Source organism: Strix aluco, chromosome 9 (assembly GCF_031877795.1).
Source record: "Strix aluco isolate bStrAlu1 chromosome 9, bStrAlu1.hap1, whole genome shotgun sequence".
NCBI lineage: Eukaryota > Metazoa > Chordata > Aves > Strigiformes > Strigidae > Strix > Strix aluco.
In genome coordinates this window covers 29,510,551-29,527,324 of record NC_133939.1, presented here as the reverse complement: position 1 = coordinate 29,527,324, position 16,774 = coordinate 29,510,551, and the positions used below count along the sequence as shown (strand labels likewise).

General features: G+C 46.2%; 1 protein-coding gene across 1 annotated transcript; it reads right to left on the bottom strand.

The window, feature by feature from the left end:
- Positions 1 to 1,575: 1,575 nt before the first annotated feature.
- On the bottom strand, positions 1,576 to 13,278 carry RARRES1 (retinoic acid receptor responder 1). The gene is made up of 6 exons (XM_074834368.1): positions 13,009 to 13,278; positions 5,871 to 5,933; positions 3,669 to 3,843; positions 2,870 to 3,006; positions 2,139 to 2,201; positions 1,576 to 2,044 (listed from the first exon to the last, which is right to left on the bottom strand). Exons 1-6 carry the CDS (start codon positions 13,228 to 13,230, stop codon positions 1,886 to 1,888), a joined length of 819 nt encoding a protein of 272 aa, XP_074690469.1. The 5' UTR covers positions 13,231 to 13,278; the 3' UTR covers positions 1,576 to 1,885.
- Between the last annotated feature and the right edge of the window lie 3,496 nt (positions 13,279 to 16,774).

Sequence of the window (16,774 nt, the reverse complement as noted above, 5' to 3'; positions counted from 1 at the left end):
GGGGTCTGCGGGACAGTGGAAGGAGGACAGAAGCACTAGTAAGAGCCTCGTTTTTGGGGCACCCTGGATTTTGTTTCTTTTTTTTTTCTCTTTAACCGGATTTTAGGCAGCGCTCCTGGTATATCTGGCACAGTTGGACTCTTCCTCGCAGCAAAGATGGGAGAGAACTGTTGCTCTTCTCTGCCCGTGTCTCACAGAAGGGCTCCACACGTGGTTTTACAGCGTGAAGAATTCACTGGGAACCCGTCTGAACTGCCACCAAGAATTCTGCTTGAGTAAAAACTGTACAATTTTAGGTTCTGATCCACTGACTGAAGTCTTGGCCCTAACAAAGCTGGAGGAAATTTTGCCTTTGAATTCCAATAGGTTTGCTACTTGTCCAGAAGTTAATGTGCAGTTTCTTAATGGATGTGAGTCTGTGTTGCTCATTAGCACAATTAATCATTCTGATGCGCCAGAAGTGCCCGATCCTGTTGCCAGTCTGGAGAGCGGAGGCAAAACCAAGGTAAGGAAGCAAAACTGTGGTAAAGTAGAGCCCCAAAGTGCAAAATCCATACTATTTTCTTGGTTCAATTCTAAAAAGATATTTTCGTCACCAGTTTCTTACAGAAATGTTGCTGTTACAAGCTCTGATTTCATGCTTTGATGATGAGAATTTTCTTTTTTTACCAGCACAAAACACCAAGAGGATGTGAAATGCTGCTTCACTGAGTTTATTGTAATGCCTGTTCTGTGCTGTGACCAAAAGCTTCAGTCAGAAAACGTATTTCAGACTCTAATACACTTGCGGAAAATGCCTGAATTTGGGGGGTTAACAAATCACCCAGCCTAAATATCCCCCATTTAGAGCTTTGTGGTGAATTCTTCAATCATCGTTAGCGATTACAGATCTGGGAGAGCACGGTGTGCTGCGAGTTCCCAAGGACAGGGCTGTCCCAGAACCGTTGCCTGGCTTCCTGAGGAAGGTGCACGCACTGGAAGGGGTTAATTCACCTGGTAGAAATCTTCTAACGGGCAAGAAAATGGCAGCGGGGGGCCAGTTTGGCACAATCTCAGGGACCGAAGGTGGGACGGCGGGTCTGCTGGGAACCGAGCGGAGGATTTGGGGTGAAGGGGGGAAAAGGTGTTCCTGGACACCCCGGTTGCTTGCAGGGTTCAGTGGCGGATGTGGGGAGACGAGAAAACATGTTTTCCTTCCATCGATAATATTTTCAGAGTTACCTTCACAAATAGGAGAAAAGAAGCTTCCTTTTGATGTCGGCTCACACTGCAAGGGACGGCGTCGGGACAGGGCCATGGTGACGCTGGTCACCGGCTTCTGTGGGGCCTTGTGAAGCTGGGATGAATGAATGCTGGGGCAAAGCTGGAATTAACGAAGGGACGAAGCTGGAATTAATGAACGCTGGGGCGAAGCTGGAACAAGCGCCGGGGCCAAACGGCAGCAACATGAGAGAAAACGCAGCCTCGACCCTGCGTAATGGTGCTTGTTTTATTGGAGATGTAAGTTAAAAACCAGCATCTATGCATCCCAAAACATAGAGAAAAAGTTAGTAGACAAATAGAGCGACAGGTTAATACTTTTCTCAAGATTTTTATCCAAATATATTAACTTTGTTTACAAACAATGTTACTCTAAGTTAGTGACATAAAATCAACTTGCGTGTGCTTATCTGTGTATATGTGTAGTAGCAAAGTTTTTAGGTAGAACTCCAGAAGGTGAGTCTTGCCATTTAAGAAATTACAGGAATTAATTTTGCAAGAGAACAGACTAGTGAAAGCATTCAAATTCACTGTTCGACTTGTACAGAAAAATTATCACAACTCCAGGTCTATTAACACAAGGATTTTCTCATTTAATACTTATACATAAAGCCAACAATCTCTCTTAAAAATTTGCTCCTTTTCCATGTAAAATCCCAGCAGCTGATCCAGATTCCATTCCCGATCCATCTTCGAGCCCCTGATTCTCCGAAGCACAGAAGTATTTCACTTTCAGAGGGTGACCCGGGAGCCAAGTGAGGCGCATGTGACATGAAATAATTTCCTGGAGAAGAGATTTAAAAATACACATCTTTTATGATCTTTATGCTGTTTCTCTGGGGATGAAAGGAGATACTAACACATGTGTGCTTTCTTACCTGTGTTGGAATTTCATGGAGTAGGACAGTGTAGTCAAACTCAATAAAATCATCTTTCCTTATCTGGGCATGGATCAAAGAGAAGAAAATGGTCACGAACACAAGTTACATTGTTGAAGTTTAGAGCCTACTCTGCTTTACTTGAGGGCGTTTAGGTCGTGCAGGGAGCGAGGCAGGTTTGGGATGGGGAGCACTTTCTGCGTCAGCCCTCTGACAGGAGAGTTTAACCCTCAGATAAATTGGAGAATCTTACCTGCCTATTAATCCCTCCTTTGGAAAAATGGCATTCAAAATAACTAGGGAGCACAAAGGGAATGCTGTCTGCCAATCCCGGGTGCCTGAGGGAAACAGAGCTCTGGGAACTGCTGCTGTGGTGCCAGAGCTGCTCCCCCAGTGTCTGCCAGGCACCACCCGACGCTGCCTCTGCATGTGGCAATGGGCACGAGGAGCGACTTGAACTGCAGGACCCTACGTTCAAATCTCCCGATTAAACCCCCAGAAGCCAACAGATCCACTCGCGCAAAGGAAAACCACATTTTGTCCAAATGAGTAACATTTTTCCACCAAACCCTGGATAAAATACCTGTCCAGAGGTGGAGATGCCCCACAAGGGGACGGGGAGAATCGTACCCGCTGCAGAGAGCGGGAGCTGTGGGCGGCTGGTTTACTCTCTGCTGCTTGGTAAACTGTTAGGTTCTGTGACACAGAGGTGTAATTTCCACTTCGCTTACCCACTGCTTCACGGACTTCACTTGTGCCAGGAAGTAACCCAGGCTCTCTGTTGACTTTTCCCACATGATGTAACTGCTGCCAGCAACAGCCAAAGCCCATGCTGGCTCCAGGGCAGGTTCAATGTGGCCATAGCTGTCTGCAAGGGGGAAAGAGAGTAACAGAAATATGATTAATTCTGGCTGTTCAGCAGAAAAATTATAATTCACAGAGCGCTTTTGCCTGGCAGAGCGACTGTTCCCCCCAGCATCTTACAGTCTTGAACAGGGAGGAGAATGATGCTAAACCTGCAGTCACGGTACAAGCGTAAAAGCGTGACAGAACGGAAATTGCCAAGAGAGACTATTTGCAGGGTCCCCCCGGGAGGTGAGAAATCCGCCATCCCTACCTGGCTGGGAGGACAAGCGGGACCGGAGCGCTCCCTTTCCAGTATGGAAAAGTTCTGTTAGTCATCCCCTGGGAAGTTCCACCCACGCTGGGGGAGGTGTGTGGGTTAGGGGAGCTGTTATTGAGGACATTTTGCATTTAGTTGAATATAAAATGGCACAGGCTTGTTTTTAAGTCTCAAACACCTTCACAACATCGTGTTGACCACCGTTGTTGCTAAACACAGCAGGTTTTTTTTTCTGCCCAAGAATCGCTGGTGAGGTGGAATTGTTTGGATAGTTAGCTCTATGGTTTAGGGTGCTACTGTAAATACATGTCTCTTTTTAAAATGTGTCTACGTTTGCTTGTGTTCTTAACAGCGCCCAGGCTCTTTAAGATAAAATGAAATACAGTTGATTATTTGGAGGAATATACCTGGAATATTGTTCCCAATGATTGGTTTGGTTTGGTGCCTAATTTTTTGGTAAAGTCTGTTGTCCTCTTCCTGGATTTGTTTCTGGTCCTTGGTATGCATGCACTTGATGTTGACGACAGGCGGAAACTTTGTCCTCCGATACAGCACTGTAGCAAGGCAGCTCCCAGCATTTTCCTGTAAAGGTAGAATTTAAAAGTGTTATCTTTAAGCAAGATTTTATTTACCAGCAACATGTTCTTAAAAAAGCTCTTGGTATTAACAGGTGAAGTATACATGTGGAGTACATATATGTCTTAGTGGGGTGCTTTGTATGAAGCTGTACAGGGGTCAAGGAAGTCTTTAGAAGGATATAATTTTTTTCCCAGAAAAGTGAATAGGTTAAAACCACAAGGCTAAAGTGATTTAACAGAAGTTTTTAATTAAAGTGCAGCAGAAATGCACTAAGTCATCTTGGAAATATGTTTGAGAGTTCTCAGGAAGTAACATTAATTGATAACAGGGACTTTTGTGGTATGATACGTCAGCCTTGAAACAAAAATAGTCTAATGCTCCATATTAAATTCTGAAAATAATCTGAATTTCATAAAATACGCGTGTAGCGGAAAAGCAGATGCTTACAGTAAAATTGCTAATGACAACTGTCTGACAGAATGAAGGGGGGTTATAATTAAAAAGAATGTGCAGCTGTCAACTCTTTATTCTCATTTTGGCGTGTGGACACAGCAGGAGCCCCGACTGGATAATGAGGACCACACTGTGACACTGGCTTTGCCCTGCTGCAGAGTTTCACTGGGGTGCTTGGTTGCCTGAGGTGAAACAAGGCCACCTCTTCAGGTGCTGAGCAAAGTGGGGAGTGCCGGTGTGCTGAGCCCCAGCGCAGCAGAGGACTGGTGGAGGAGATACTCGGGTGACTTGGCTCTAGTAAGGCCTTTGACACCGTTTCCCAGAGCATTCTCCTGGTGAAACTGACTGCTTGTGGCTTGGATGGGCACACACTTCGCTGAGTAAAAAAATGGTTGGAGGGCGGGGCCCAAAGAGTTGTGGTGAATGGAGTTAAATCTGATAGGTGGCCGGTCATGAGTGGTGTCCCCCAGGGCCGGGTTTTGGGGCCACTCCTGTTTAACATCTTTATTGATGATCTAAACAAGGGGATCAAGTGCACCCTCAGTCAGTTTGCAGACAACACCCAGCTGGGTGGGAGTGTTGATCTGCTCGAGGGTAGGGAGGCTCTGCAGAGAGATCTGGACAGGCTGGAGCGATGGGCTGAGGCCAACTGGAGGAGTTTCACTAAGGCCAAATGCCGGGTGCTGCACTTGGGCCACAACAACCCCCAGCAGTGCTACAGGCTTGGGGAGGAGTGGCTGGAGAGCTGCCAGTCAGAGGGACCTGGGGGGGTTGGTTGATAATGAGCCAGCAGTGTGCCCAGGTGGCCAAGAAGGCCAATGGTATCCTGGCTTGTATCAGCAATAGTGTGGCCAGCAGGGACAGGGAAGGGATCTGACCCCTGTGCTTGGCACTGGTGAGGCCACCCCTCAATGACTGGGTTCAGTTTTGGGCCCCTCACTCCAAAAAGGCCATTGAATGACTCGAGCGTGTCCAGAGAAGGGCAACGGAGCTGGTGCAGGGTCTGGAGCACAGGTCTGATGGGGAGCGGCTGAGGGAACTGGGGGGGTTTAGTCTGGAGAAGAGGAGGCTGAGGGGAGACCTCATGGCCCTCTACAACTCCCTGAAAGGAGGGTGCAGAGAGGGGGGATGAGTCTCTTGAACCAAGGAACAAGCGACAGGACAAGAGGGAATGGCCTCAAGCTGCACCAGGCAGGGTCAGACTGGCTCTTAGGAAGTATTTCTGTCCAGAAGGGGTTGCTGGGCATTGGAATGGGCTGCCCAGGGCAGGGGGGTGTCCCCATCCCTGGAGGGGTTGAAGAGTCGGGTTGACCCAGCGCTGAGGGATCTGGTGGAGTTGAGAACAGTCAGGGTGAGGTCATGGTTGGACTGGAGGAGCTTCAAGGGCTTTTCCAACCGAGATGATTCTGGGATTCTGTGGGTGACCCTAGGAACAACCCGTGCCCCGTAGAAAGCAGGTAGAAGCATATTTCACCATTGTGAAAGCTCCATTTGCAAGAGCACTAAAACGTCCCCCATTTTGGAGATGTTGATGTTCATTTAACACAGTGTTGGAGTGTGGAGAACCATCAACTCACCCCGTTCTTGTAGTCTTCGGTTGTGAACTGCAGGTAGTACTTGTGACCGGAGTCGGGGATGCTCTGGAAGAGAGAAGGGTTCAGCTGTCAGTGTCACTGCATCCTTACGTACTGTAACTCGCCGAGGTGTGGCCATGAGCGCTGAGGGGGGAAACGGCAGGAAATGGCTACCTCGTGGCCTTGCTGCGTCAGGAAATCGGTCAGATGAGATGATCCTAGCAGCAGACACAAAGGGTCTTCACACCAGCAATAAATAAGCCTTAAATTAAGGGCTGTTTTAAAGCCTTTCCTCACAGAGATATGCAAGAAGAAAAACGCAGCTCAAAGTCCTTCACAGGACAGATTGATACTGAGTAACTTTAAAAATAATAAAACTACAAGGCAGTGTTCAGCTTCCAAGGAGGTATTTTTTGCACAGGTTATCAGAGTGCCCTTGAATAGATAAATGAATCAACTCTTGCTGACTGATTCACAGCTGAACAGGAATTACACAGGCTAATTTAATCTTAGGGATGCTAACCTTTGTAGTTTTTTTTCTGCTGTGACTGGAAAAAGACTTAATTTCGCTACACAACATGTCAGAGCAGGATTCTGATCTGCCTGCTCTGTTTTGCCCTGAAAATACCAGTCATTAAGTTGCCCAATCAACTAACCAAGATGATGATTGTTAAGGAAAAATTAAAGAATACTCCTTGCTGATGGGAGGCAGCCAGTAGCCCAGAAGTACCTCTTGTAGCCCAAAACATCAGAAAAGCCTTAGAAATGTACACCTTTGAAATACGTTATTTTCTTGGATTTGGTTTTTTTTTGTTGTTGTTTGGGGTTTTTTTCCTGTTTCTGACAGAAATGGTTTAGTTAACAAATTGTATTTCTGGTGCGGGATATGACAGACTGTCCTGGCCCCAAGCATGCCAGAACAGAAATTAGCTTTTAACGTTGGCCATGAAAAATACCGATTATCCTAAAACAAGATCAATGTCTCATTCAAAAGTGTAAGAGCAGAGCCTAGTAAAAAATATGTGCATTATCTGCTCTTTACTTCATTAGTCAGTCTCTTACTTTCCTACCAACTTTTACATTAATTTTTGAAATGTCTGTATGTTTGACTTGGGGAGTCTGAGTAACAAACAGTGTAGAAAACTTTATTCAACTAATTCCTTGTACAATGACATTATGTGTCATTTAACTGTTTGGTATGTTTCCAAGCCTTTCCTTTGCTGAAAGCAGTCAAAAATGAATGCAAGAAAATAAGTCTTTCTGTATGCTAAACTGTGATTTATCAGACAAGCTTTCTGATATACAAGCCAGGTCACTTCCATGCCTGAAAGTTTATTCCTTTTGCGTATTTAATGGTTTAATAAGGGGCATTCTCCCTTGTCATAAACCTCTTTTTAAACCTGGTTTAACAAGAGGCATTCTCCCTTCTCAAGCCTCTTCTTGCTTCTGTCTGCTGCTAGTGGAGGATATATAGTTACACAGGTGCCTTTGCGCGGCACGTGTGATGTAGTGTGTAGAAATTGTATTTTACTGGAGAACAAGCTGCCTTCTAAAGTGTACATAAGTCAAATTACTGTATTCCAGCAACAGCATTCATTTGTCAGTCTTACTTGTTTTTTAAATCAATACTCTTCAGATAAACAGGAGGAGAATTCTGGCTATTTGCATAATTTTGAAGATTAGAACCCAAAGCAAACATGCATGTTTTATTTATCTAAACCTGGGCCTTTGTGTTCCCATCACACTTTCTTTCAGGAAGCTATTAATAGCGTGATGTCAGCAAATTTCCCTCCCAGGGCAAGGCCATCAGCCCTGCACCTGCATTTAGTATGTACACAGGGTTACATGCTGCAGATAAGAGCAGAAATCAGTTTAGTCACTTGTTCTACTTTTATAAAAGCCCCTCTTGAAGCTTTACAATCAGGCAAGTCTGGAGCTGGACCCAGATCAACCACGAAGGGGATGGAGGAAAGGGAGAAATGATGAGGTCAGACCTTTATCATCTCTTCTCTGCTTCCTCATTCCCACCTCTCCTGTCCCCATTTTGTGTATTGGCTAAAACCTTGTCCTCAAAATGACAGAGATTATGACATGAGCAGACACTCTTAGCATAGCAAAATGGTAAAAACTAGCTTTCTGGAATGCAGGTTTACAAAAGAATCAGTAACTTGTGCTGAAAGAAGAGTCTAATCTCTCGTGATAATCACTGCAGTTAAGTCTTAAATTTCTAATTATTGTAAAGCTACCCAAGAGGTGTTATCACTGTTGCTTCTCACATTCTTCATTTGATCAAGTAAGGGTATTTTTTAAGCGCACTGACCTAGGCTTATTCCTTTTCCTGGCGTCAGTACCACAGATGAGAGAACCTGCAAGAGTGGGCAGGACTACACCGCTCCTGAAGCGGGAGAGACTCGGCTCTGAGTTGGCTGGTGACAGCGGAGGGGGTTTCCTGCTGAACCTTCTCCTCGAGGGGCAGAGTGCAGCAGCCTGGCTGCACACGCCCCATCACATCAGGGTCTTAGTAACGGAAGCTTTTTTGGAGTTAAGCTGGATCTTTTCTGTCCAGCACATTGGGTCATTTAAAATATATTCAACTATTCTTCCAATATTATTTTTCTTGCATTGGTGTCACCTGTTGTGCTAAAGAAAAAAATCATTTTTAGAGCTGTGATAACTTTGAGAATAGTAATCAGATTCTGACAAAACATCTCAGCAGTTTCACTGCATTTCCTTGATACCAAGCACTAATGAAGAAAACAAAATCGGTTGGAACTTTTTATAAACTAATTATTCAGCTTCTGATTCCTCTCAATAGAAGGGCTGTAGGAAAGCTTCCTGACAAATGACCTGGTACATACTTGCTTTAAATACATAATTCTGTGCTGATGTGGGTTTTGAAGTGGATATTGTCTCTTCATTTGCAACAACTCCCCCACAGCAGTACCACTCGCCTAGAACACTTCTGAGTGGTGCTGCACAGCTAAAACACATACTAGTCTGGGTATGTCTACCAGAGGGCTGCTCTGACCTTACCGGGGAGAGGGAGAAGGTATGTTTGGCATGAAACAATTTTAACTTTTACAAAAGTATTTCTAGTTTCTAAGAAAAACATTGCTTTTATTTTCACTGTTACTTTCCACTGCCATCCCAAAGTGCATCACTATAAGCCATCACAGAGTGTGAGTTAAAGAAGAGCTCAGGAATATTTGACGTCACACAGTGATGGCGGGCTGATAAGCAGCCAAAGATAGAAGTGTCCAAAAGAGAAGAAAACAAGTGAGTAATTCATTTTTCCACTGAATATCTGGGTCATGGGATTGTTTTATTTCCGGGCTCAAAATCAATGCAACTTTCATGACAGAGTTTTAATACTATAAAGGCCAGAAGAGCTGTTTAAGAGTAGTTTCATTCCAGGTCCCAAAGGAGGTGGTTTTGCAATTGGTTTACACTGCTCAGACTCCTCACTGGCACGGAAATGCACAATCCCTCTCTCACCCCTTGCTCAGGTTTCTGTGTGTTCTCCCACCAGCATTTCTTCCCCAGGACCAGTTTGCGGTCTCTGGACCAGCGCGCTGACCCGATCGCTGAGCACGGAGATGTTGGCACTGCTGGAGAGGAGTACAAGAGGTGTTTGGTGGGATTCCCCCCTCGCAGCCCTGCCACAGTCCCCGCAAGCCAACCCAGGTGGCCTGGGGCTTCCGGACGTGCTGGAGACGTGGGTGAGCCCTCGGGCTGCGCCAGGTGGGAGGGAAAAACCAGCAGAGATGGGTATTTTCTCGACCTCTCTAGCTTGCCCTAGACAATTTACCTATCCTGCCACTGATTTTACCTTTCCCACCCTAACGTAGGGTCCTGGCTCTTGGAAATAAGTAGAAAACTTTTAATTGACTTCTAATATTAGGACCATAGCTCTGGTATTGCACTGTTTTCTGTCACGGTGAGCTTGTGAAGTGAAACATCCATCTGTAAAATTGTATTTTGTAGCCCAATTTAAGCAAATGTTGCAGTTTAGTCAAGAGATTACCTAGCTTTACCTTTACACTTCTCCTGGTTCACTGCTTAGTTAGGATTTCCAGGACAGCTCGGTATGGAAGACTGCTACGTCAGTGCTGTGAAAGTTTCTCTCTTGAATTCTAGGATCTTCAGCTGGCACACACTAATGCTTCTCAAAAATGTATTTTAAAGTGCAGCTGTCAACAATTCCATAAGATGCATGCTGCTGTCTCCTAGAAGATACTCACTTAAGAAAAAACCCACATGAATGAGAAGGGACAACAAAAAGAAAACTGCAGCCAATGGCAAGGTAGGAATTATTACATGTTTGGTGTATCCCTGCTGTTTGTTGCTGGGAGAGAAAAGCACTGAAGTCTCATTTTACCTGAACTTGAAAAATCCTTCACATTTAAGAGTTACTGTACCGGTGACTGTCTCCAGTCCTGTTTCTGATTACCACAGTTTCATTGGCTAGTGGGCTAATAATGTTAGTTTTAAAATACAGTGCTCTTGATTAAATTCCATGATAAAATTATCCTATTTTTACTAGATCCAGTAATATACTAACCAATAGGAAACTAGCCTTCTTAAAAAAAAAATTAAAAAACAAGCAAACAAAAAAACCCCAAAGCCCCCAACATTTCTGTCTCTTGCATTCACATAATATAGCACATTCCTTCCAGGAAATTCTTTTCATTTTTCACAGTGGAGGACAGGAAAGAAGGAAGTCACCACGTCTAGTACATTTCTCCTCTTGTTTTCACAGAGTGTGCAAAGAAAAAGGGGAAATAAAGTGCAGAAAGTGGTTACAGTGTGCTCCTACAGCATTGAGTACTGTGAGGAAATAATGAAGCATTTCACTTCTCTATAATGAACCAATTTTTTTCTTTCCTATATTAAAAGGCAGGTGGCTGATAGTGGGTAGAAAAAATCCCTTTCCCTCCCCGCAACCAGAACTACCTCACAACTAGTCAGTTACACTGGGGTTGGAAAGAGGATCTGCACCAACCCTGTACTTCTGATATGTCTCTACTAGACCAGTAGCTTCCAGTAGCACACGCTGCTCCCAGAGGCCACGCTGCTGTGCTTTAAAAGAGGCACAGGTATTTGTATATGTAAATATATATGTATGTGCACTACCCAATAAAGTGCCCAGTAAATACAGAAGGAGCACTTGCAGGTTTCGAGAGAAGTATCAAATACCAATTTTTGTCATGGGTGTCTGCAGCAATTTCACAGGAAGAATGAAATGCCCGACTAGCACATCCGTGAGCAGCACCTATCACACTATATGTGTACTGTTGTGTTGGGAATGATGATGAGAAGTGAGATAACCTAAAGGGTATGGTCTCAGATAAATCTAGAGCAGGACATCGTGCTTGCCTTCCCAAACAGGCAGCATGACCGATGCCATCTTTCAGCCTTGTGTTACACAAAGTAATACTCAAATTTGGAATGGTTAGGCAGTAGTTTGTGTTCTGTCAAATTTAACTGGAAATTATACTGGCCTGGTAAATATTGTGTGCAACGCAGACTTGAAATTGTTTTGGAACCACAGTCAGCTGGGATGTATGTGAAAGATCGAGGCTCAAGTTCAATGCTCTAAGGACCGCAACAATCCATCCTAAGCCACTTTAGGCTGGCTTGGAACTTCTTTCTTGAAAGGGAAAATTTTACACTACACCATCTTATTCTCAATTTTAGGAGTGAGGGTGAACAAGCTGTGCAGATGCTGAAGGAGAAAAGTTAATATCTCCTTTTCAGATGCCAGAGCCAGAATCCAGTCATGCATTTGGGACTTCAGACTGGGAATCCAAAACCACCAGCCCTCGCTTTTGGGAGCTGCCCAGCACTAGCCTGGAGAGAAAGACCAGATGAGAGGGCTGGGTTTTAAATCTCATCCACTGCGATAGCTTAGACCCTCCTCAGCTCTCCAGGAAGGTAGTGCTTTCCTTCCAGGATCTACAGCCTTGGACAAATGTTCCCCCAAAATTTTTGCCTGTTTTCTTACTTTCAGAAACTGAGTAAGCTGTAAAAAAAAAAAACCCAAACCCATGGCCAGAGGAAGAGAAGGGCTGCACGGCACGGTGCTCATGGGCAGTGGCCCTGCTCGTTGGGGCACAGGATGTAGGTACACTGGGCCTACCCTGGGCATTGCTCTGAGCATCCTTGACAAGCTCTTGGTGATGTGGAAGCTCTGCCCCTGTAGCTGCTCCTATCTAGGACTCCCACCTCTTTCTGTCACCTCAATTTGACATGTTTTTCTGGAAGAGAAAGGCAGGTTTTCTGATGGGAGCTGCACTGCCTTTTAGTTGAAACTCTTGGTCTCCAGAGGTAGAAAGCCAAAGTCCTTTCTGTCGCTACTCACACAAAGTAGATGGTCGCTCCAGAAGCGATTCTGCTAAAAATGTTTCCCTATCAAACTCTTTTCTTTCCATCACGTGCCTGCCATGTGCCTCGGTTCCCTCTTTCTCTCATCTGCGCTATGCTGCTTTTGATTGCAGGACAGGGCACTCAGAGCAACCTCAACCACCCTACGGGGCACTGGGCTTGGATTTGGGTACTGTTTAAATCATGACTTTTCGAGGTGGATCCCCACTGCCTTCTGAGGGGACCTGAGTGCCCCGAGCCCCCTGAGGGAAGGGGTGGCGGGACAGCAGCTCCCTGAGGGGACCCAGGTGACTGAGGGAAGGGGTGGCAGGACAACGGCTCCCTGAGGGGACCCGGGTGCCCCGAATTCCCTGAGGGAAGGGGGGGCGGGACAGCAGCTCCCTGAGGGGAACTGGGTGCCCTGAGCTCCCTGAGGGAAGAGGCGGCTGGACAGCAGCTCTCTGAGGGGACGTGGGTGCCCCGAATTCCCTGAGGGAAGGGGCAGCGGGACAGCAGCTCCCTGAGGGAGGCGGGAAGGTGCCCGGCGCCCAGCGCGGGGCCGCCCTAACCTCAGGGCGGCTCAGCCCCGCACCGCTGCCCCACTCTTTTATTATAATAATTATTATTTTATTATAATAATTATTGTAGACTGTACTTTTCTCAGCGTCGTTTTAAAGACCGCGGCTGGGGAGTTTCACCCCTCACCAGCGGTGCGCTCCTCCGGAGCCGCAGCCACCCCGCTTCCCCTCCCCGTCCTGCCCCGCCGGCTTCCCCCTACCTTCAGCGTGGCCTTGCGGACCTGCCCCAGCTCCTTCAGCGCCCCGGGGGAGCCCGCCTGGAAGTTGAGGTAGTGCAGTGCCACCCGCGCCGCCCCCGCGGCCAAACGGCCGCTGGGGTTCAGCTCCCGCTCCGCGCCCGGCGCCGCGGCCGCCGGCGACAGCAGCGCGCTGAGGAGGAGGAGGAGGAAGGCGGCGGGCGGCGCGGCGCTGAGCCCCTGCATGGTGCTGAGAGGCGGCGAGCGACCGGGGTGGCTCCGCACTGAGGCGGGCTCCGCCGAGGGCCGGTACTAATAGCGGGGGGCCCGGCCCGCTACCTCCCGCCCTCCCTCCCTCCGCCCGCTGTCAGTGTCGGGAAGCGCTCGGGGAAACTCCTGGCTCTTCGGCTACTCCCCTTCCCCTCATCCCTCCCACCTGCCTCGGCGGGGCCGGGGGAGTCTTGAGAGGAGCCGGAGCGTTTGAAGGGGGGCTGGGGGCTGTCTGAGGGGAGCCGGGACCCGGCTGTCTGACAGCCCTCTCATCCAGGAGAGGTGCCTATGTGAGGTGGGAGACTCTGCTTCGAGACAGATGTGCGATTATAATAACACATATCAGAAGAAATGCAGGTATTTATGTGGAAACCCCCACTTATTTCCTTCTTAGTGTTGCAACAACTCAAGACTTCCTAAAACTTGAGGCCCCTCAGCTCCCCTCAGACAGCCCCCAGCCCTCTCATCCAGGAGAGGAGCCTATGTGAGGTGAGAGACTGCTGCTCCAAGAGAGATGTGCAATCATAATAACATATCCGAACAAATACAGGTAATTATGTGGAAAAAAACGACTTAATTCCTTCTCAGTGTTACTACTCAACGCTTCCAAAACTTAAACAAGCTTGCTCAGAGAGAGACACAGTTTCCCTGAGATACAGCTGAAATATTCCAAAAATTGCATACAAGGAGCAGAAGGAAGCATTCCTCTCTGAAATAAATCACACTAAGCAAAGTTTTTTGGAACCTGTATGGTCATATCTCTTCTAGTGTGAAGAAAATGAACTGAGACAGCAGCCCAGCAGCCAGATTCCCTTAAGATGATTTTTAGGATACAGTTGGCCCTCTGCCTTGCTACTCCTGGAAGCATCTCTTTCGGAAAGACTGAATGTGGTTTAACGTAAAAGACTGCAGTACTTCCTGGGTTAAAAAATGCTGTTTTTTTAATGACCTAGTCTATTAACATCTGAGCAGATGGGTATTAATATGCACAGCTGGGAATCTATTTTTATGCTTCTGCGTGTGTATTGGGGCATACTTCAGGGCTGGGATGTCAAAGAAGTAAATCAGAACTCTGGTTAAAGACTCAAACCGCCTCTCATGGAGCATTAAGTTGCCTTTATTACTGTAATGCTTTTCATAGAACTTGAAATTCAGTATTTCTGAGGTTTTCCTAAGCGAGGGAGAGAATTATTACAATAAAGGTATAATAACATTCTTTTTTAGACCATTGTCTGTGCCACCCAACTCATTTAATTGCCCTGACTTTGTTGGTGATTATGATTTTCCTTCCTGAAATATTTTCAATAAGTAATAGTTTTTATCTTCATATTCTCTGGCATGCTGTTTTCTTTCTTTACATTGGGGTAGCAGATGCAAAGGTAGTTCCTCTCTTTTTTCCTTTCCTTCCCTTCCCAGAAACCCCGTGCTGTTTCTGTTTTGTCCCTTCTGCAGCTTCCTTTATTCCTTTTTGTCACTTGTTAACAAATTGTTACCAATTCTGAAGTATCACAAGAGAAATGGGCCGTGTTTTGAGTGAAAATGTAAGATGAAGACAGCCGTTCCGGGGCAGGCCAAGAGCTCATCTAGCCCAATCTCCTTTGACAGCACCTTCGCTTTGCAAAGACTGTAAGGAAGAGGCAAGGATAGGCAGTGCTTCCCAGGAGTACTCTCCCATCTTCCCACCACTTCTGGCTCTGTGATTTCCTGAGATGGTAGAGGTATTTTCTGGGCAGTTAGTAACCTTCAGCAGATCTCTCTTCCTCAAACTAGTCCAGTTTCCCCAAGGCGCAGGCCAGGCTCTGAACACTACTTAATTTCATCTTTATTTTTGCTGATTAATGGTTGTTTTTCTGTAATACGCTATGACTGGTTCCAGACAAAAATGCAAACGTGTTCTTTTCCCATCTCTTTCTTTGACGTTGTTTAGCTTTCCGTCTGCATCCTCAGAGAGTCTGTGTAACCCGTGTGACAGCTGGCTCCAGGACTTGTATTAAGAAAGAAAATAAAATAATTTGTTCTGTCATACCAGTCATACTAGAAGACAGTAAAGTTTTGGTAAATTCAATTTCAGTAAGTTCAGCATCCAAGAGAAAATGTGGAGTTAAGCAGTTTGGGGTTTTTTTGCCTTCAGTCTTAACTGACACTGCCAATAACCTATGCAGCAACTTAAGTTTATCTAATTTAGGGACCAAACTTTCCATCTGCACCTGAGTTATAGCCCATATAGAAAGGTTAACTTTAGATTAATTTGACAGGTCTCCCAGTTTTACAATGCACTGCTTTAGTTAATGTATCTGGAGTCACACAGCTGCTTATTAGAGGGTAACGGCATTTTTCATATATTTTTATGAGGAAGTGTTTATAACATTTTGCAGAGGGAGCAGGCTAATATTTTCCTTATTGGGACACTGGCCATGTTTGTCTCTAATATTTTCTGTTTAGCTGGAAGAAACCAAGATCCAGTCTTTTCTCATTTATTCTCGCTGCGATGACAGCTCCGATGTTACTGTTAAAATGAAATACAAAGCGTGATTCTCCTTAGCTGACACTGGAGGGGTTTGAGCAGCGCCGATCATTTCCTGATGCAACCAGTTCGCTTCACGCACTTCATTTCTGACAGCAGCGCTCTGGAGCGGCTGAGGATGTCGTGGGAGCAGGGGAGGCACAGGCCACAGAAGGGCAAGCAGCGAGGTGAAGCAGGGATCGCTGATGAGGAAAGCTCTGGCGCAGGATGTGTAGCAGAGGGTGAGGAGGGAGGAGGTGAGGGGCCAGCTTCTCCGACTCATGACATGGGTCTACTCATGTTCTGCAGCTCTCCCTGTCCAAGGAAAGGAGTAAAACCACCCTGCACAGAAGTTTCACGCTCACAGTTTTGATGCCTCAGGTTTTGTGGGAGTTCAAATGAGAGGTAAGACTTTAAAAAGAGGTAAGAGCTTGTAGATCTGGCTCTTTGTTGCTCGTACTGGAAAAGCGTGCAAACCCGTGATGCCTGAGCTGCCAGGCTTTGACCCCATCCGTAACTTTCGATGTACTTCCTTTTCCCTCATATGTTCTCCTCCTTTTCCTGCTTTCTCAGTCAGCATCGCTGTCAGTGATGTGGTTGTTTCCTTCCTCCCGAGTGCAACAAAGAGGTTGTGAGTAACTGAGACCCGAGGGTCAGTATGACAAGGACAGAGGACCTGTATCACAAAGCAGGGTCAAAAAAGAATTTCCATGGCAGTTTCCTAAATTGCTGCAGAGATTATGTTGCTATAATTTGCTGTTGATCAAACATGACTCTGAATTTACAAAGCATTTCGACTTGGGAAAATAAAAGCTCAACTGCTGAACAGGTCCAGGTCAGGGCTGGGGGGATGTTCCTAAATATGTACAAACACAGGCATTTGCTGCTTCCGCAACATTTAGAAAATGTATTTATTTTAAGCCCTGATTTTATGGGGCCCTTAAAAGCTGCAAGTGCATACTCTAACAGCCAGGCCTCAAGCTCAACTCTGCTCATGTGCTTCAGACTTTTTGGTGA